The sequence below is a fragment of the Cinclus cinclus genome, chromosome 5 (genome assembly GCF_963662255.1).
Source record: "Cinclus cinclus chromosome 5, bCinCin1.1, whole genome shotgun sequence".
Lineage (NCBI taxonomy): Eukaryota > Metazoa > Chordata > Aves > Passeriformes > Cinclidae > Cinclus > Cinclus cinclus.
In genome coordinates, this window is record NC_085050.1 from 56,477,815 (window position 1) to 56,498,784 (window position 20,970).

At 40.0% G+C, this 20,970-nt stretch overlaps 1 protein-coding gene across 1 annotated transcript in view; it reads left to right on the plus strand.

Moving 5' to 3' along the window:
• FAM13A (family with sequence similarity 13 member A) overlaps positions 1–20,970 on the plus strand; it is a 115,252-nt gene that overhangs the window by 25,011 nt on the left and 69,271 nt on the right. The window contains exon 6 of the mRNA XM_062493013.1: positions 20,368–20,540. Within this exon, the coding sequence (XP_062348997.1) occupies positions 20,368–20,540 (173 nt within the window). The remainder of the gene's footprint in view (positions 1–20,367; positions 20,541–20,970) is intronic.

Below are 20,970 nucleotides of genomic sequence, written 5' to 3' on the forward strand. Positions count from 1 at the left end.
CAGAAAGTAAGTTATAAAAAAGCGGTGTCTTTTACCTTGACAGAGCAGGAAGTTTGGTGTGAGCCCAGGTTCTGCCATTCCAATGAAATCAGCTGATAACATCCCTGCCTTTGAGGTGTATCACAGGAGGGTCTGCTGAATTGGGATGGGTTTGGCTCAGTTGCCTCTAGAAGGGTTGCTGGATTTCTTATATGTCGAATCAGTGAGGAAGTATTTAGCTGTATTTAGTTGTCTTTTAGCTGTTAGTAGCACTCAGCTGAAATGCTTTTGTGGAAGGAGGTAGAATTACTGTTAGCCTTCCTGGGTTGTGGAGATGATCTGTCTGGCCACTGACAGTGATTTTTAGTCACTGATGGTCACTTCAGCAACAGAACCAGGGAAAGAACATGTTTCTAAAAAAAAGGGCCCAGAAGAAAAGTTTCAGATGTACTTCCTCATCCTTCAAGCCTCAGCGAGTTCCAAAAGTCAAGATAGTCTTTCAATTCTGAGGACTTAGTAGTAATTGGGATTGGAAGAAAGTGGAGATCTGGGAAATTTCCCACAGCTGTTGAGATACAAGCTATCAAATTACAACTAGAATTACTCTTGACAACTAGAATTACTCCAACAAATACCCTAAAAGATAAAATTACTCAAGTGGGATGGGAAGTGTTGCCCAATGTGTTGACTCAGGAGACAGATGTTTGCCTGAGAGAGCCATGCCTGAATACAAGGGCTCACATTGTATTTGCATATTTGGACCTTGTTGATATTTTCCAAACTCTGCTGGCAGCAGCAAAAATTTGACCTTGTTCATTGTCCATCTAATTTGGGTGGGAAGTTTCTAGTTTAATCAAGGCACGTACTCAAACACAAGAAGTGCAATCATCTAACTTCATGTAGCAAAGGTACTAAGGTTTTATTTTAAATTTGTCAGGTGACTCTATGAAAGGACACGTCATACTGTTATCAAGGGTTACAGTTTTTGTGTTCTAGCAGATATGCCTTATCTTAGCCAATTTGTATAATAAACTAGAGATAGTACACTTGAAGAGAAAACCAAGTGATAATGAGATTCAGTAGAGAAAAGTGATTGCCAGATTGCTAATGCATAAACTATTACATACAGTAGAAGCTGGTCCGTGTTATACAAGAACAAATGCCTCAGAGAATTATTTGACCTGTGTCACAGTGTCCAGAAAATAACAAGCTATTTGTAGGCAAAATTACAGCTTCTGGAAAAGCCATTGATATGCCTACAGGTAGGTGGATAGAAATTTTCCAAGTAATCCTATTGTAAGCAGTGAAGAATGTAGGATGCTCAGGACAACGCTCTCATAAAATGAGACCCTGTTGCATTCAAGCATGAGCCATGGTGGGATGGAGGAATGGATGGCAAGGAAAGTGAAGAAACTGTGGAGTTGCCCTTTACCAAATTCATCTGTGTTTATTTAAGTGGCTTTTTTAGCTTCTGTTTTGGGAACAGTGGGAGGGTGAGGAGAGATTTAGATGACCTAACTCACTTCCTTGTTGGGTATTCTGTCATCCTTTCCCCCACATCCCTCACTGTATTGCCAGCACTTCACCCTGAGTCACTACACTGCTGCCTTTCCAGTGATTGCCTTCACTCTCACTCCTTCCTCACTTTTCCGTGTTTACATTTTTCTCTGAATTCCCAGAGCCCTGTCCCACTATTGCTGTCAAATGAAAACAAGAATATGTGGATCATTAGATAAAGTCATGGAAGCAAGCTACTCTTGGAGCAGTGTATTGGGAGGAAAGAACAGCTCCAGTGGAGCAAGTTGCATCTTGTTTACTATGTTGGTCATAGTTAGGGGAAATCCACAGTACTAGGCACAGACTGTGTCAGCTTAAAGAAAATATGTTTTAAGGAGGCTGAAAATTAATTAGTGTTAGACATGGGAAAGAGAGATATGATTTTGTAGGGCTGTTGATAATTGAACTACCATTCTTGTTGTGTATGTGCACTGAGGAGGCATAGGAATGCCTTAATTCCAGTTATATCTCTTCTTTCAAAGGTTGCTCAGTCATTGTGAAAGACAAATTCTGCCAGGTAAAAGGGATTTCTTAGCTTGCTTTCCCAGTTGATCATAATTCAGAAAATAAGGCGGTTGGAAATCTCTGCAACTTGCATTCCAGTCCCTGCTTTGTTCCCAGGACTGTAAAACCTCCTCTTGCTCATTGCTCAGACATATTGTAATATAATTAGAAATTATGAGAAGTGTTTCTTTGGAAACATTTACATTTTTTTAAAAAAGTGCAGTTTTAACAAAAAAGAAAATTTATCTTAGAATTGCTTTTATTTCAGTGGGAAATTGAATGGTCAGGTTCATGACACCTTTCCTGGAAGGATTTTGTTCCACCTATTAGAATGATACCCAGATGATCATCCAGTTTGGTGGCCAGCAGGTGGAAGTATAACATGTACTTTCTTCAGAAATATATCTATATTTGGAAATGCCTTATAATAAAAGAATTATGGCGTTTATTATTTTTTTAAGTCCTGAAACAAACTGGAATTTTTTGGAGTTTACAGGTCTCATTTGCAGCCAGCTATTACTGCAATCCTTAATCTAAGCTTTACTTCAATTTCCTAAATTCTTGAGGAGTTAGTAAGAATCTCAGTCTGTTGATCAATAGGCTCTGCTAGTCAGAGAGAAATGGGTGAATTTGGTTCAGTGTTCTGATTAGGTGTTTTTGCTCCATGGTCTCGTTGTTAGGATCATAAATACCTGGATTTTATTAGGCAGTGTTGTGTGTAAACAGTTAATTTTCTGGTAGTACATCTGCACTATTGTGCATTTTCACATTATTAACGTCAGGGCTTCTAACATCTGTTGTCATAAGACAGCATGGCTTATATTTTGCTTTGGAACAGAATTCCTAGTGTGAATCCATGTGATCCTGATAGATTTTTGTGTTACTAAACTGAGTGAAAACTTATGTAATGAATTAGTCAGTCCCAAGTTGCAGTACTGCCAATTTGGAAGTACTGCCAAAATGGAAGAAATAGGTTTACAAACCTATGGTGACAACAGAAATAATAATTTTGAACAAGGATCTTTATTATACAAAGGTCTTGAATTGGTGTTTGAACAGCAGCTGCATTAGTCCTATGTTGTAGCACTAGTCAGTGGTGTATTGCTACAACTGGAATGAATTGGAACCTTGGAATAACAGCCATTTGGCTTCTCTAATGATCAAAGATAGGCAGTAAAATTTTTTATTTAGTTAAGTGGCAAGGGAAATTTGGGCAGGCAAACTATTAGGAGACTTGCTCTTGGGAAATTTCTAGAATTATTCCTTCCACTGGCTTGAGGTGAAACATGTCACATTTAATAGCATGGTTTATAGCTCAGTACTGTCTTACGCTGTCAGATAAAACATATAATCTATTACCTAGTCATACAGAGATCTTTTTTTTTTTTTCTATTGTATTTTCACCTTTTCGCTCCAATGCCTCCTTGACAGAGCACTTTTAGTTTCAAGAACCAGTGAGCTCAGAGCACGTAAATATTTGCACTGGTACACAAACCCTGACATTATAAGGATGTAATATTGTTCCTGGTTTGATCACATGTTTGGGACAGGAATGCAACAGGCTTTTCCCATTCCTCCCCTGCTGGGTGGTAGAATACATAGCCTGTTCACCTGATGCAGAAAAAGAGCAAGTACATTCTGAAAATTAATATAACATTAAAATAGTATTAACATAATATAACATTAAAATCAAATTGAAAGTTGAGCCTACAAAGTCAAGTAATTAAATGTGCAGTTTTATCATTGTGAGTATACTGTAGGTGCATTCTGATGACCTCTGAACAGGCAGGTTTCAATCCCTGAACATCTGCAGAAATTGGTCTCTTGCTTATTTGTGTATAAACAACTAGTTTCAAAAGAACTCTTATTTTAGATGCAATTACCTTCCTGCATTTTTATACTGTTTGTTTCCAGTCTTCTAGCCAGAGCTGCCACCTTAGTGGGTAGGATGAGTTGGCAGAGTACTACTTTGCACTTTAAATGGCAGCACAAGTGCACGCACAGCATTGTGCAAGCCTGCTTTGAAATTTCTGACATGCAGGCAACTCCCTGCTGCAGGTCTGGCTGCACATCTTGGTGCTTGGTGTGTGCCAAGTGTGCAGTGCCCATTCCAGCCAGGCAACACCCCAAAGTGCATTTTTTGTTTTGTCAAAGGAGAGTGCTCCAGCTAACTTAGCTTAAAGTGGTATGCTTGCTCCTTCCCATTGAACACTGAGCAGATCATTCATCCTGAGGTTAGATTTTGAGCCTTTTGTCCCTGAGGAGAGGTTGGAAAGTTATGATTGTCACAAACTTTTCCATCTTGACTTAACTGGCCTCTCTGCAGCTAAGTTTTTAAAGCTCCACCTCCACTGAAAGCCACAATATTTCAGCTGATTTCCCCCCATAAGAAAAGCTGGATTTTCACTTACAAATGCTTCTTTCCCTTCCTCCAGCTATAGCATGAGGTGTTAATCCCTTGACAAAGTCTGGGAGAAACTTCTGAGAATCCACCAATTCCACAACTAATGGGCTCCCTCTAAATAAGTCCCTTCCCCTGTCACCTCAGGGTTACACACTCAGCAGACAAGGGAGCAGCCCCTCATTTACGTCAGGAAAAAAGGCATCCATTTCTAATCCATGTTATACTGCCCTGGCTAAGCCTGCAGGGTCGAGATAGTTTCCTTTATTCTTCTTTCATGTCTGGGACCATTTTAGCATCGTGTTAATGGTCAGCTTTCAGTACGGGATTAATTCTTTCCCATCAGGAGCCAGCAGGAATGGAAGGTTGGAAATCCTTTCCGAAGATCTGAACAAACATTTCCATTTTGTGCAGCGTCCCCTTATTTGTGCAAGTCATGCCAGTTTTCTCCTGCATGGACTAAGGAGCCTCCAAGAGTAGGAATGGGCTCACATGGGAGATGTGAAAATGGGTGGAAAGTGAATGAGGAGAAGGAGCACCTGTGGAAGTCTGTCTCTTCTTTTTTATTTTTTTTTTTTTTTGTTAAGTATTTCTTCAGCTAGAATTCACTTTGCAGTTGTCCACCAGTGAGCAGATGGACATGTTTATAGTAAGGGTGTATAGTGATTCAGCCACAATGACATTTTAAGATGTGAGCTGGCGGGAAATGAGCAATATGAGATTTGCAGGGGAAAGTTTATAAGCCTCCAAACCTTTCACCTATAGGAAATTCAGTCTGGAGTGAGGAGGATGGTTATGTTTAGGCTGTGATTCAGAAAGGCAAGTAATAAAACCCCTGAACAATTCCTTGTGTAATTCTGAAATGGTGTTCCAGTGCTTCTAGCTCTGCTGGCTTTGACAACCTTGTGAATGTATTATTAAACCAGAATGTTTCTGCTCTTGAAATTCACTGAAGCATTTACAGGATTATAAATCTGTCACTTGTGGTGTTACTAAGTGCAGTCCTGAATATTTACACAAATATGCTAAACTCTGTAATAAATTATTATGCTGATACTTTTTTTGCTAGAATTTGACCAGCCATATTTTAATCTTAACACATTATGAGAAGAAATTTGAAAAGATTCAGGACATATAAAGGAAAGACAGGCACATTACAGATGTCTATTTCTCTCCTGCTGTCCACACTTCTAGTATACTGTAAATAGTTTGAATGTAGCTGACAGATATTGTAGTTGAAGTGCTTAGGAATTTTGTCTTTGCTCTCTCGGTTTTTTCTTGAAAAAAATACTGATTGGTACTATCACTGTCCCATGGTAATTCCACATAGCTAAAATGTAGGGAAAATAAGATCCATATGTATATGTGTGTCCTGGTCTGTACTTGCACTTGGTTTTTTTTGACATGTTTTTCATTCACTGTCTGTTACTCATTTGGATTTATTTGAGGTTGTTGTTGTTTGTTTTATTGTGGGGATTTTGGTGATTTGTTTTTTTGAAGGGTTATGACATTGTGATTTAGCACTTGGGAGCAGTCCATCTCAGGCAGTATATCATCATCCTCCAAAAGGGAGGCATCAAAGTCAGCACCAAGAAACAGGGTACAGTAAAATAAGCATGTAAGCTTCTGCAGTAGCCAGCTGTTGCTGAGCATCCTTGCTGTACCCATGGGGGAAAAAGGAGATTGTCAAGAAGGTGAAAAATTTTCAGCTAAGACAAATCCCTCTGTTCCTTCTGTTTAGATTCCTCATTGTTTCTTTTTCTCTTCCTTAATCATTCAATTAATCAGGTTACATGAAATGATCAGCATTATCCCCTCTGTATAAATCAGCAGTCGGTGTTGTCTTTGTGGCAAGGATACATTGCAGGCACTCGGAACCAATCCAAAGTGAAGAAGTCTAAGAGATTTTTCTGTTTGTGGCATTTAATTCTTGCTGGCCTCTGCCATTAGCTTCATCTAGAAAACTCTGAAGGTGGGAGTTTCCGAAAGAGTCAGTACTAAATTAATTCATTTTCCCATATTAAGAGCAGTGAAATGCCCATTGACTTCAGTATAAATTCTATGAGTTTTTTAAAACCCCTCCTGTGAGTACTGTGAAGATCACAGTTTGCCCAGAAGGTGATTGGTACCCCCTGCTCTACCTGGAGCACTTTCAGTGCCCCAAAGCTTGTTGTCATTAACTGGGTTCAGGGCAGTCTGAGAGCAACAGGAGCATGCGATGCATAGGACACAAGGGGACAGATGCTCCTAAAGACTGGATATGTATGCTCTTGAAAATCTGATGTATCCAGCAGATCCCTGCAGCATTTCACCTTAACTGCCAGCAGTGACCATCTCGGTTTCAGTGTTGAGAAAAGGGTCTGTTCTTCATGCACTGAGAACCTTACATAAGTAACTAGAACAATGTAGAGAAACTTAAGACTCCCTAATTTACTACGGATTGGTATTTCTTTTGAAAGTAACATTCCATTAATTCCATGCATGAAAACTCTTTTCCCTGTGAGTATTTTGATTTTTAGATCTGAAAATACAATTTAGCTTTTCAAGACTGAGTTTAAACAACTGTAATGTGAGATGCAGATCTGGAGAGCCTGGATTTTTCTCATGTCTGGATAATAGCTCTCTTTTAGATCATCCTTTTTCCATTTATGAATAATATTACTGTAAATAGGTAAAGGATATATTCCAGCTATCAAAACTGAAAGTAGAATAAAATGTTCCCCTGAACGGATCTGAGCTCTGTTGTTATTGAGCACCTCTGTGCATACAGACAGAGTTAGGTAAACCCAGCAAGAGAGAAGTCCTCTTGTGCCACTTTGTAAATGTTTAATTTGGTTTTTTTTATCTTAAATTCTGCTACAGGCTTCTTACAGGGTGTGGTCATTGACATCTTAATCCCCTGCCAGTTTATATATGATGGTTTAGGTTGGGGTAGAGTTAATTTTCTTCATAGTATCTGGTATGGGGCTGTATTTTGGATTTGTGCTGGAAAGAGTGTTGATAACATGGGGATGTTTTAGTTGCAGATTGTGGGGATGGGCATGGAAGATGAATATTTTCCCTCAGTGAAGTCTTTATAACCTTTTACAAATTCTGAAATTATGTTTGATACTGGCACTACCAGTTTAACTTTTTATAGCGTTCAGTCCTTCAGCATGGCTGGAGACAAATTTGACTCTTTCTCCTGGAAAATACCATGATACTCCACAGATGGAGTTGGTAGCATTGAGGTGCATCATAGGATTGTTACTGTGTTTGTCATTTCCTTTCACATATCACAGTCCTCTCTAAAAATAATGGATTTCCACATCTCTCTCTTGCTTACGTATCACAACTCATGACCTTTGTACATGTTTTATGGCAATGAGTGCAGTAGCTTAAGGTTGTACTGATGTGATTCACAGTAGCTTTTAGCTGTTTTTATTAAGAGATGCAGTCTCAGGTAAAAGGTCATATATATAAATAGTCTTGGGAGAACAAAAGGAAATGAAAGTTGAACTGAAAAGGGTATTAGTTTTATATTGAAAAGCAGTGATGCGTTTCTTTTGCAAACACTGAGGTTCTCCTTTTTATCACTTCTATCTGAAACAGCTTTGCTGAACTGTGGTTATTAAAGTATAGTGTAAATGATGGCAAGGCAGAACAGCAGACAGGAAGAAACTGACCCAGTATTTATATGCGAATAGCAACCAAGGCAAAAAACTCATTTATAAATACTAGATGTTTCAATTTTTTTAAGCAGTTTTGTTTAGTATGGTTTGCTGACATTGATCCCCCTTCAGATGATGTTTTCATCACTTTCTTGTACAATTTTTTTTTTTTCAGTTATTGTTCACATTAAAAGATTTTCTGTATTTTTCGTGAAGGTATCTGTGACACTGAATGACAACTCTGTGAACTAATAACTGAATAAAAATCAGTTAATTCCGTCCAGTTTAACATTCATGAAAATACCTGTGACCATATGAATTAGAAAATGCCTTTGAAGATCTCCATACCATTGGCCACACAATTGTAGCCTTAGAAATACAGATTATTTGATAGCTTGCGTGTCTTTTGGAGTCTTATTCAGCCATGAGCTATTTTGCATGGCCACAGAGGGGTAGATATTCCATATTGTCTTCATTTTGTGAGTAAGAAGAGGGGTGCTTTAACTACTTTGGCACTCCTGAGAGCACTGCTGCGTGTCACACCTGCCCTGCTGTGCACCAGGGAGCTTAGTACAGGGGGTGGTGTATTGGCCACTCCAACATCGAATAAAGAGAGAGCCAGGAGCTCGTAAATCCACTGCTCCTTTTGCACTGCTCCATGCACAACACTGTTGTAGCCTTGGGAAAATTCACAGGTGTGACCCTGGTAGGTGTGACACTTACCTGAGGCAAAGGCTGCACTGCAGAGCTATGGGGAGGGAAGCTGAATATTCCCTCCTCTGTGCTGTACAGCTGCTGACCCAGTAAAGAGTCAGCTGTTGCAGTCTGTCCTCATGCAATCAGCTAATGCATCATTCCTGCAGTCATTTGCAGCATTGAATTCACTGAATAATCCTCTTAATGTCTGCTCATCATACATAAGAGTGGCTGTGCTGGCTCACACTGGGGATCCATTTAATTCAGTGTGCTGCTTCCAGCACTGCCCATGAGCAGATGCCAGTGGAGGAGAAGGATAGGACAGCAAGGTGTTTCTACCAGTTCATGATTATTCTCATAAATTTTCCTGCTCTTGATAGGGGTTTTGTATTTAGTGATGTCCAGAGTAACTGTCTTGTGCCTCTCTCGCACTTGTGGAAGCTTTTTGCTTCCAACATATAATCTGTAAAAGTATGCCACAAATTGCTTCCTCTGAGGTGAAGAACTAACTCCTTTTGTATGTTACAAATGTAGCTTTCACTAGTGTCACTTGAAGGTCACCTGATTTTTGCTTTGAACTGGAGGACATAGTGAACAGTCCCAATAGAACATCTTCACCACCCCTGGCCTTTACAAGCTACCATAGTGGTTGGGGGTTTTCTTCCTTATGAAAAATTACCACTTTTATCTGCAACCCTAATCACTGTGCTGACAAGAGTTATTTTTTCTGTCAAAGCCCCTGCAGAGAGTCAGTGAGCAAGCCCATATAATAGCTTTTCTCTTTTGGGGCACAAGGCCAAATACTTAGATGAAGTAAATTGGATGATATTTTGGTTAAGTCAGAATGGCACATTCTTTATTACAGAAAGGACTCTCACTCCTTGTTTCTGTTAAAAAAAACAACAAAAAAACAACCTAGTCTGTGCTTTAATTAAGAAAAAGTTTCACATTGATAAAAGTTCAAGTTTATTTTAATTAAAGTGGTCATCTATGTATTAACAGCTAAAAAATAGATCTGATGCTTTCTAGAAGTATTTAAAACTTGAACTGAGAAACCCACAGGCCAGTTTCCTCTGATTATGCAGTGTGTGAGACCAGAAACAGATTAATTACTGAATCAAGCAGGAAAGAGAGGATGAGCACAGCATTAATAATGAGATTATTCCAGAAATAACTGGGAATATTATGCCATCAACAAATAAGTTTATTGTTGTCATTAAAATACAGCACAATGTAAAACCATTTTTTTTAGTAGCTATTTTTTTTCCTAATTCCTTCCTTAAGCAGTTATAATCAGTTGCATTTAAAGTCTTCTGTTAGTACAAAAACAAAAGACTTGAAATTGACTGCACGGGTCATATCTTCGTGGCTACAGTTGACTGAGGCTGAAACATAACAGTTTTTATGCCCATTCAACATTTTGTTGAAAAAGATAAAAGCAGGGGTAGTATTCTGTTCTTTTTGACCTTTGCATCGAAGACAGGTAACAGTGTAAGAGGCAAGTATGCTGTATGAATCTCTCTTACTTAATAATGGCAATGGATAAGGGAACCTGGACACTTTATTGTTATAGTGTAAGGTCTAGACCTGCAGGTCTCTAAATTTGCCACATTTGTAGATGTAGGAAATGACTAAAAGCTTTGCTATATGCTGATAGACATCTGACTGCACAGTTCACCAATAAATATTGCCTCTCATAGTTAGGAACTGAAATGTTCTGTGGCTTTCTTTGTGATCTTGTCAATTCTTGCATGAAAATCATTGCAAAAACTTACTTCAAAACCTGGATTTGACAGTGTCTGTACAGGTGCTGCTGATTTACTTTGGCCCAATTACTCTTCATAGAAAATTTCTCTTATGAACTGTGGTGGGACTTATTGCCATCATGAGCAGGTACTGTAGTTTGAGCAGGTTTTGGGGAATGTGAGATGGAGAGGTGATTGCTGGCAGCTGTTGACAGTAAGCAGGGCTTGGGTAACCTTCCAGGTGTAAACAGTTAATGCTGATTGTTGGGTACACAGAGTGAACAAAACTAAGTTTGTTTTGTATCCAGTCTGCTACACTGGAGATTTTTTCTTCGCATGAGAATGGAAAGTATTGCTTATTTTATGGCCAATTGCTGATAGGCCATACTTCTTAGAGCTTCTCTGGAGATTTGTAAGGTTCTAGAAAAGTGATTCTCAGATATCACTTCTCCATGCTAGTAATTTTGTGGCTCCAAGTTCATTTATCCCAGTTGTACAGGAGTCATGTTGTGGGTTTTAAGGGAAATTGGGCTTTAAAGCACAACAGATTCCATCCCACTGTTTCATGAATTTCACAAGCAATGCTAAAAATAAATAAATAGAAATATCAAAGAATTCTTAAGCTTCAGTAATTCAAAGATGCACTGAAAGGTAAGTAAGGCATCTTTGCAGAGATGCAAAAAGGTAGTTATGTAATGTGTTTTCTTTAATGCAAGTACAAAGGTTGGTTTAATTGCTTACTTTCTTAACAGAAATGCAGACAGACAAGTGTTCTTTAAGTCCTTGCAATTGTGACCTGGCTAAATGTTGTAGGTTTTACTGCTCTGTGTGGAATGCAAGTTCAAGATAATAAAAGCAATTATTGTACTGCATGAGTCCTGAAGTACCTGACTGTTGCATGCTTACTTAGTAGTATTCAGTCAGTGGCAAGCCTGGTCCTATGTTAACTGCAGGAATGTTGATTTCTAACTTTTGCTATCATGTGACAGAAGAATCTGATCTAACACACTTAAGTGATTCACTTGAGTCATTTGTCTGTGATGACTTGTACTTACAATTGGAGGTGGAGTTGTAATGAAGATGCAATGCTGTAAAAATGGGAGATAAAAACACTTATGAGGTCACCTTGAAGGTTCTATTAGAGTACAGAATGTCTTTTTAACTCCTTTTCTAGTTCAGAGGTGAATGATCCAAGAACAGGATTATTCCTGTCCTTTTGTTGCTGGATTGTTAGGTGGTCTAGTGGAATTTCTAGTGGTGTCTCAGCTTATCTGTATTACCCAGTGTTGATTCAGAGGGCCATAAAAATGAGCTTGGGCATGTTTAGTGCCAGTTTATTAGTAGGAGAGTGCTGCTCCACCTCTGTTCAAAATTCCTAAGACCTGAACCTGCTTTTATTACAGAGTTTGTAAACAGCATTCCTTACTGTTGAGAAGGAGAAGGGTTTGAAGAGTGGGAGCTAGAGTCAGCCTTTACAGTTGTCATTTTAGTTGTTCAGGTTCCCTGGATAATGAGTTGGCCATATAGTAATGCAGGGCGGAAGAAATACAGAGGTAAAACTAATCTGTTTTCCTTGAAGGATCTGCCTGCACTTTATGGAATATAGCACAGTTCAGACAATGCCAACAGTGTCTTTTAGGCAGCAAATTCTTTCATTACTGTGTAATTCATTGTCATGCTGTGAACAGGAGAAGTACCATACATGGAGAAAGACAGGTTTCTTAGCAGCTTGTTTTAAACTTTCCAAACTACTTACATGGACTTCAGTGGAACAGCTCTGAATTTTGGCACAGCTTCACATTTTTCTAATGAAGAAATCCTTTGGCAAACACTTACTTGTTTACACCTTAAACAGTTGGCCAGCAGGAAGGATGAAGGAATGTAATGGGCACTGTACTAACTTACCTTTGTTCTCTGGCTTTTGATGGGCTCATTAACATTTGCCCTTTAACAACACAGGAGAGAGTTGCAGAGCATTTGCTTTAGGTTTCCTTCACTGGAGGTGACATTTATTTTAAGAATATATTGAAATACCAAATAATCCCCATTGTAACTACACTAACTTACAGTGCTTTTCCTTGCTCTCACTATTGCTCAGAATGGGCAGGTGAATACAGACATGAGCAGAAAGTCTGCCCTGTGGGAAGCTGAGAGCAGGAATTGTCACCATAGTCAGCCCTCTAAGTTCATTCCTGCATTTCTCCTGTGATTGTGATCATCTGGCCATATCTGTGCTTCCTACTCTCAATGCATCATCTGTTCAAGCTAAGAGAGTCCAAAGTGGACAAAAGGCAGCAGTAACTCCAAGCAACTCCAAGTAATTCCAGTGTCCCAGCATTGTATCCAGAACTCTGGGATTTGGATGTGAGTAACTTCCAGTATCCTTGTGGGTACATTCAGGGTTGTGACCAAGGCTGGATTTTAATGTTTCTCAAGAGGCTGTAAAGTTTGTTGCTGCACAGAAATGATAAGACAATGGGCTGTTGTATCTCTCCAGTGTGAAGTCAGGCATACTTGTTTTGCTTTTAAGGTTTTTTATCCATCAAGGAGTCCTCAACTTGCCTTTTGCTGAGATTCCTAGGACCCCTGATCTGCAAAGTCCACATGAATCCCACTCTTTCCTCTCCACCTGGATAAAGCTCTCTTCACATCAGTTCAGAACATTGCCTGCACTACGTTTCCTTTGGCAAACATATGCCAGGCAGCAGATGGCAATCTCTGGGAGCTGGTTGTGTCTTCTGGCTCGAGGCCCATACATCTTGCTTTTTGGCCTACATCCCATGCAAGCTGCATGCTTGCAGGATTTTGACAGAGCTGGCTGGAGAGCTGCACAGGGCAGGAAGCTGAAGGTATTCCCTTAGGCAAATGTGCCTGACCTCCTGCAGGAAAAGGGCCTTAAGGTATTGCTGGTTCAGTTAACAACCTCCTGTTGTTTGTGTGCCATGGAGAGTCACAGGTTAAGATAATCTTACTACTGAGTTGATTTCTTAATTTTGAATGTTTTTAGGACAGGATAGCTTTGGGTTCAGGTTACATCTTTCTGGACTGTACTTCAAGGAAAATTTTGAGTTTGTTCACTGAATCTGCTTTGGTTTATAAGAGACATGATTTTGACCTTGAGAGTTTACTGGAACTAAATTGCAGGATTTGCAGCCAGTGACACTTAAACTATCTCTGGAGCTAGAAATGCCCTATCTGCATAGCTGTGCTTGAATTTCATAGACTTTCTGTGAACATTTGCTAGCTTCTTACCTCTGAAACAGAGCAGTGTTAGCGAAGTGTGTGTTTACTTTTAAGCATTTAAGCAATTCTGCTGTTCACTATGGCTTTGGTCAAATATGGAGGCTCTGGTGTTGTTTCCTGAGCTCTGTCAGGCTTGGTGCTGTGACCACTTCCCTGGGGAGCCTGTTCCAGTGCCCAACCACCTTTTCCTAATATCCAACCTAAACCTGCCCTGACACAACTTCAGACCATTCCCTCAGGTCATGTCACTGGTGACCACAGGAACAAGATCACTGCACCTCCTCTTTTCTAATGAGAAGTTGTAACTGCGGTGAGGTGTCCCCTCAGTGTCCTTTTTTTCCAGGCTGAACAGACCAAGTGATCTCAGTCACTCTTCATACAGCTTCTTCTTAAGACCCTTCACCATCTTCATTGCCCTCTTTGGACACTGTTTAATACCTTTCTTACATTGTGGCACCCAAAACTGCCCCAGCAATGGAGGTGAGGCTGCCCCAGCTCAGAGCAGAGCAGGACAATCCCCTCCATTGCCTGGGTGGTGATGGTGTGCCTGATGTCCCCCAGGACATGGGTGGCCCTCCTGGCTGCCAGGGCACTGCTGACCCGTGTTCAACTTGCATGAACCCCCTGGTCCCTTTCCATGGTGCTGCCTTCCAGCGTCTCATTCCCCAGTCTGTCTGTACATCCGGGGTTGAATCCCAGGGTTGAATCTACATCCCAGATGGAGAATCTGGCACTTTCCCTTATTGATCTTCACATGGTTGGTTATTGCCCAGTCCTCTGATTTGTTGAGGTCTCTCTGCAGGATCTCTGCAGAGGAAGTCAATAGCTCCTCCCAATTTAGTGTCCTCTGCAAATGTGCTTAGTGTCCCTTCAAGTCCTGTGTCCAAGTAATTCATGAAGATGTTGAAGAGCACAGAGCCTATGATGGGGGCCCTGTGGAACTCCACTGGTGGCAGGTCAGCAGTCTGATGTCACCCCAGTCACTGTAACCCTTTGTGCCCAACCCATGAATCAGTTGCTTCCCGAACAACAGCTGTGTGCTGGACATTTTGTGCAGGATACTGTGAGACACAGCACTGAATGCTTTACTGAAATCTAAAGGATTCCCTTGATCAACTAGACTGGTTACCTTGTCATAAAAGGAAATTTACCTGGACAAGCAGGACTGGGATGTGGTTTAAAGGAATACCCATCTCTCTGATTCCAAAGTGTCTTGTTCTCATTAAGACATCTGAATTTGCATAAAACATCAGAATTTCATTGAACTTTAAAGCTTCATACACTTAGGGTTGCATCAAATCTATAACTTTGATATCTGAGAAGAGCAGAGTGGCAGAGGAGGTGTTTTAGTCATCCAATGCCTAAAAATACAAGTAGAGTAAGAGAAATCCAAATTTGGCAGTGGCAGCTGCACCTGTTATAAAGATGACCACATTTATCGTGACTTTATGGTTTCAGTGTGGCAGTTAATCAAGGAGGTATTTCAGGCTTAGTTTTGAGTGTGGAAGAGAGTTGGTAACTGAATTATTTTTCAAGTATGTGTTGACTCTGCTAAACCTGGAACAATTACAGAGCTGTTGATCTTTGTCTCCCAGTGTCAGTAATGAGGCATCTTTAATTTGAGAAGAACTTCACAACTGTAATTTGGCTATGTGGTTTTAAAATCAGTATTGTAGGTGGTTGGTGAAGTGATGAATCAAGGTGGGTTTTAATGACATTTTTGTTTCATTACTTTCTGAATAGAATCTATCTTTTTGGGAAGCCTTTGGGCACAAGCCCATTTTAAGATAGCAGCCCTACCAAAGACAACTGTACCAAGGGATACCACTTGTCACCAGTCTCGACTGGGACATTGAGCCCTTGACCACTCCTCTCTGGATGCAACCATCCAGCCAGTCCTCATCCATCCATAAAATCTATGTCTCTGCAATTTGGAGAGAAGGATGAGGTGGGGGCTGTGTCCAAGGCCTTGGAAAGTCTAGTAGATAACATCTGCACTTCTTCCCTTGCCTTTAGTTCTACTGTTATGGAAAAAAAAAAGGGCAATGTAATTCAGGTGTGTTCAGATTATGTTGTTCCACAGCTTCTCTGACTTTGTCCCTACTGATGTAGCCACATAGCATTCAAACCATGACTTTGGTACTTGCTTCCTCACACACAGAAATTCTGTGCCATGGCCAGAAATGTAATCACACCTTCAGTAGAAGCATAGGAATAGAAGTGAGAGAATAATGTAAGAAGTGTGAGATTAATGTAACTGAAAAATCTCACTGCAGATTTATTATCCCTGCCTTTGAAAGCCCTTTGGGCCTGAAATACATCTGCAGGAGATTTATCCTGTCGAGATTTTTCCCAGAAATCCTTTACAATAAAATAGTGGTGGAGCTGGTGTTGTGTGAGAGCTGGCTGCAGTATGAAATTTCAGAGAACAACACAAGTACACCAAGTACATCTTCTACTTGGTGTGTTCACTGAATAACTTGAAGGGATTTACTGTCTCAGCATGAATTTCCACCAGATTCTCTGTGACAATTCAGGATGGCCTAAACCCTCTGGCAAAATCTGTGTCTCGAAGCAAGGCCTGGTGTAATTGTCATTGTAATTGCCATTAATCTTGGTAGGCAGGCAGAGAGCTGTAAGCTCTGTGTATGAATGGAGTGAGTGGAATATATTTGTTGAAGAGGTTTCAGTGGCCAAATACCACGTGTGGGTGACCTCGGTAGGCGGCTCATTCCCTGGTCATTTCACTGGGCAGAACTGGTTGAATTAGGTTGATCAGCTGTCCGGCGTGAATTACAGCTGGCTAATGTTCTCCCTTTCTCAGTCCTTCATGAAGCAGAGGTAATGCTTGTGAGTGGATAGATTGACATTAAAGCTTTGTGCTGATAGCTAGCCACATTGAGACTAGAGTGAAAAAGAAACCAGCATTCCAAATATACTTGCATCACTCGGCCATGCCTGTGTTTCTCCAAAGAAATATACCTTTTTCTATTCCATGGGATAGCTGTATTAGTATAGACAACTCAGAAGCTGAAAAAGCACTAGGGTGATGAAGTATGAAGTCTTTAAAAAAATGATAATGACCTCTTTGCTTTGGTGGACAACTGTAAGAATTCCATTTGTGTATTAAGCAAATTTTGAGGGAGGTTTCTCTTGTCTGGAGGAGTACTATGTTCATACACCTTTAAACAAAAGAATGTGCTGTGTATGTTTTAAATACCTGGTGGGTTTATTGAGGATTACCTTATAGAAATATCTTCATTATCCTTTCAATTATGACATTTAAATATGAACTCACAGCTAGTTTCTTCCAAAGGATATGCATTTAGACCTCATAATTACTTAAATGAGTGTGAATTGTCCAGTTATTTGGACATGTTCATGCACAGCTTGAGATATTGGAAGTTTTTCATTTTCCAACTTGAGAACAGGAGTGAGGTACTCAGAAAAGCAGGATGACTTGTGTTAAGGATCTGTCTTTAAACCATGTTGATTCATATGCACAGAGCTCTCCAGATTCATCTGGAGCAGCTCCTGTTCTTCAAGAACAGAGAATGGTTAGTCACCATACCACGTCAGATCTTCAGAAGATGTAATTTTGATCTTTGAACCCAGAAGCTTCTGACACTTCAAAGGGAGATGAAACATCCCTATGATGCAACCAGACAGTTTGAAGACTCTTGATGGTGGTATTGTGTGGGATGATGTCACTTGACTGGTCAGCTTCTGCCTCTAGGTGAAAGGTTTTCTTGCACTTTCTTCAATACCCATCATGAAGCATGTTTATACTGGTCATAAAACTGACTAGTTTCTGTTACAACTGCAAACACAGTTCCTTGCATCTGAACTTTGAGACAACAAAACTTGACAGCCAAATGCCGGATGGACAGTGTTGTAATTCCTTGTAGTTTTCTGTTCTTTGGTGTTTTAATTACCCATTCTTGTCCCTTTGATTGTCAGTGGCACCTGATGCTATTTTGCTTGTATTTGGCTGATAATGAAGGTGTACTTTAAATTACAGAGTAGCAGACTTCAGCAGAGTCCATGCTTTCAGTGGCTGCAGACTGTAGCTATGCTGTTACAGCCCACAACATACGTGCTTCAGGCTAAATCTGATCTTTGTCAAATGCAATTTGAGGTTAGGCTTCACCAGAGGAAAAATCTTTCAGGAAACAAAAATCCAGTTATTTTTTCTTCAGCCAAAGCCTACTCTCTAGGCTTGTCCTTGGATTTATTGGTATCGTCTTGCAAAGTGAAGCCTTGTATGTATTCACAAAGATTTATAGATTCGTGTTTGTTTAGTGGTTAGATTTTGCTGGGGACAAAATGCTGCTTTGACAGGCACCACACCACATAAGGCATCTCAGTATGCAGCAGTCATATGTTCTTGAGCTAGGCTTGTTTAGCCTGGAGAAAAAGAGGTTGAGGAGTGATGTTACTGCTCTCTACATGTACTTGAAAGGAGGTTGTAGTCAGTTGGGTTCTGGTCTCTTCTTCAGTGCATCCAGACCACAGGCTCTGCTGCCTCCTGTTGTGGTTCTCTCTTGTAACATTGCTGCTGTATAGCTCCCTGTCTCCCCTCCTGCCCACAGACATGGTTTTCCCCTTTGAAATCACAGCACTGCTGCTGTTGTGTACCAGCTGAGAGGCACTGCCTGGTGCCCATGTGCTGTGTGCCCAGCTCCCGTGGTGCCAACAGCCAGAGACCTCTCTGCAGATAATGGGCCAACAGAGTGCTACTGGAACTAGCAATGGTCCAAAGGTGAGATCCTGACTTTGGGCAACATGCCCATTGACATCAGCAAAGTCAGGATCTTACTTAGAGCAAGCAGTCCAGAGGCTGAAACTGGGAAGCTCCCTCAGTATCTTTCTCTGATTTCCCTTTGCACTGATACATATTTTATTTTTCATTTTAATCTCTGCAAAGCTCAGTAAGAAGCAGCCTTCTGTCCCATGAGACTTTTCAACACACACAAAGCATTTGAAAGCATCTGTGAGTGGAACAAAATACTAGAAACAGAAGTAAAATAAGTTTTAATAAATAAACCTTAGAGTAAGCCAGATATGAAAAGGAATTCAGAAATGCTGATTTACTGTCCAGAAGATTTGTAACAACTACAGCAGGCAGCAGAACTGAGAAGCAAATGGATAATTAAAGTCGTTAGGAGGCACCAGCATTATTTCTTAAAAAAAAAATAGTTACAGAAGACTCTGTGAGCATATGCATAGGTATAGTCAGTATAGTGCACTTAAATTTTCAAAAGGTTTTAATGGCATTGTCAACAGCTTCTAAAGTAGCAAAGCTATATTGTGACCAGAAGGAAAGACTTTTTATGGATTAATAACTAGAAAGCAGTAAAAATATATGATTGGTTTATTGGTAGAGAAAAGTTTTCTGAGAAGTCCCTTAAGGATCTTTGTTGGAAACTGTGCCATTTAACTGCTCCCATAATGACCTAGAAAATACTCAATGTATTGCTAATAGAAAAGTATTCAAGGTAGGAATTTCAGAAGGACTTTCAGAAGCCTTCTAATTTACTCTTTATTGGGTAAAAAACTGATTAGTTGAGTTTCCATCATTGTGTGCTAACTATATCCACAAACCCCTACAGATTATACAAACATTTGTACTGATGAGCTCCAAATTTAGCAATCATGAAAGCAAATAAAAAGTTAGATTTTTGTGAGAAGCCACTGCTAAATCTGACTTCATATATAATGCCACATGCAGTTCTGACCACATTTTAGGAAGGACTTCATAGTAGGTGAAAAGGTATAGAGAAAAACAGCAAAAATGATCGAACACATGAGTATGACTTCTTTAAAATGAGAGACTATATAAAGTTGTATTTTTCTGTCTGATTAAGAGACCACTACTGGATTAGTGTAAAGTCAAGATCAGTATGGGGAAGGTGGTTAAGGATCAGTTGCTGGCAAATTCTCATAATTCAAAACCAAGGGAAAGATTATGTCACCATAGCTAAAACAGAGCTTTTTAATCAATTTTACTCTGTGTGTTAACAATACTGTGAAACTCCCAGCTGGAGGATCTTGCAAAGGCTAAAACCAGAGGTGAACACAAGAGAAAACTGAACATAATCACGAAGGTTAGGTTCAATGTTTGCTGTTAAAAGTGGGGCAGACCTGCGAACTTGCTCTTCTCCCCTAAGCATTCCTGGGGCACATGTTGATATCGATTGTCGTTAAAAAGGTTGGGAAGGGGGTTGAGAAGAGCTATAATATTTGCTGTTATGATCTGTTTTTCCAGTAGTGTCAAGAAGCAAATTCAGTGCAAACTTTTTTAGTCCATCTGCTGTGATACAGAAAATAAGTATTTATTTCACTTACCTTTCTTTTCTTATTTTTTTCATTGCCCCTCCTCTTTTAATAGACACCCCTTTATTTTTCTTTAAATAGTCTTTATCAAGCTGAGTGTTTGATTTAGATGTATTTAGTAATACTGTTTTGCACCTTTTCACCTTTGGTGTTTGTACACTGGTATACAATGTCTTTCAGTTACAGGTTATGTGAAAGGGCTGTTCTGGCTTTACTTGCTTTCACATTTCAATTTTCTCTCTCCTTGCTTCTGTAGATGACCAAACCCCCAACGGAACGATCCAGCCAAACGTGCCTATTGCCACAGCCAGGCCAGTCAGAAGGAATACCTCAAGTCAGCCTCCGATTAACAGACAGTGGCTCACATGGGAAGGAGCTGGACTTAGCAGATGAAATCTCCTTTGTTAACAATGATGTATTTTTCTCCAGGTTAGTGTTTTTTGGTTTTTTTTTTGTCTTTGTGTTTTTCTCTTTGTTGGTTTTGTACCTACATCTCTGGCTCTGGGCAATTTTTAAACAGGATACTGGTGTGTAAGATAAATTAACATGACTTTTCCTGTTGAATCCACACACTCCAAAGCCAGCTGTGTGCTTTGGTTTGCCTCTCCAACATAAAATTTCAAGCATATAAAGGTAGACTGGTTGGTGAAGGAGTGCAGATGGACAGGTCTGATCTACAGTCAGGCAATAGAAATTACACCAAGCACAACATGCAACCAAAATGTGTCTCTTTTGAATAATCAAGTGTATTTGATATGCCCAGTTTAAGTCCTAACAGATGACTGACTTTATTCTCACTCTTCAATCCAAAAAGGAAGGAGCTTTTGAAGGGTTTTCTCTTTTGGCAAGAATCGTGCTA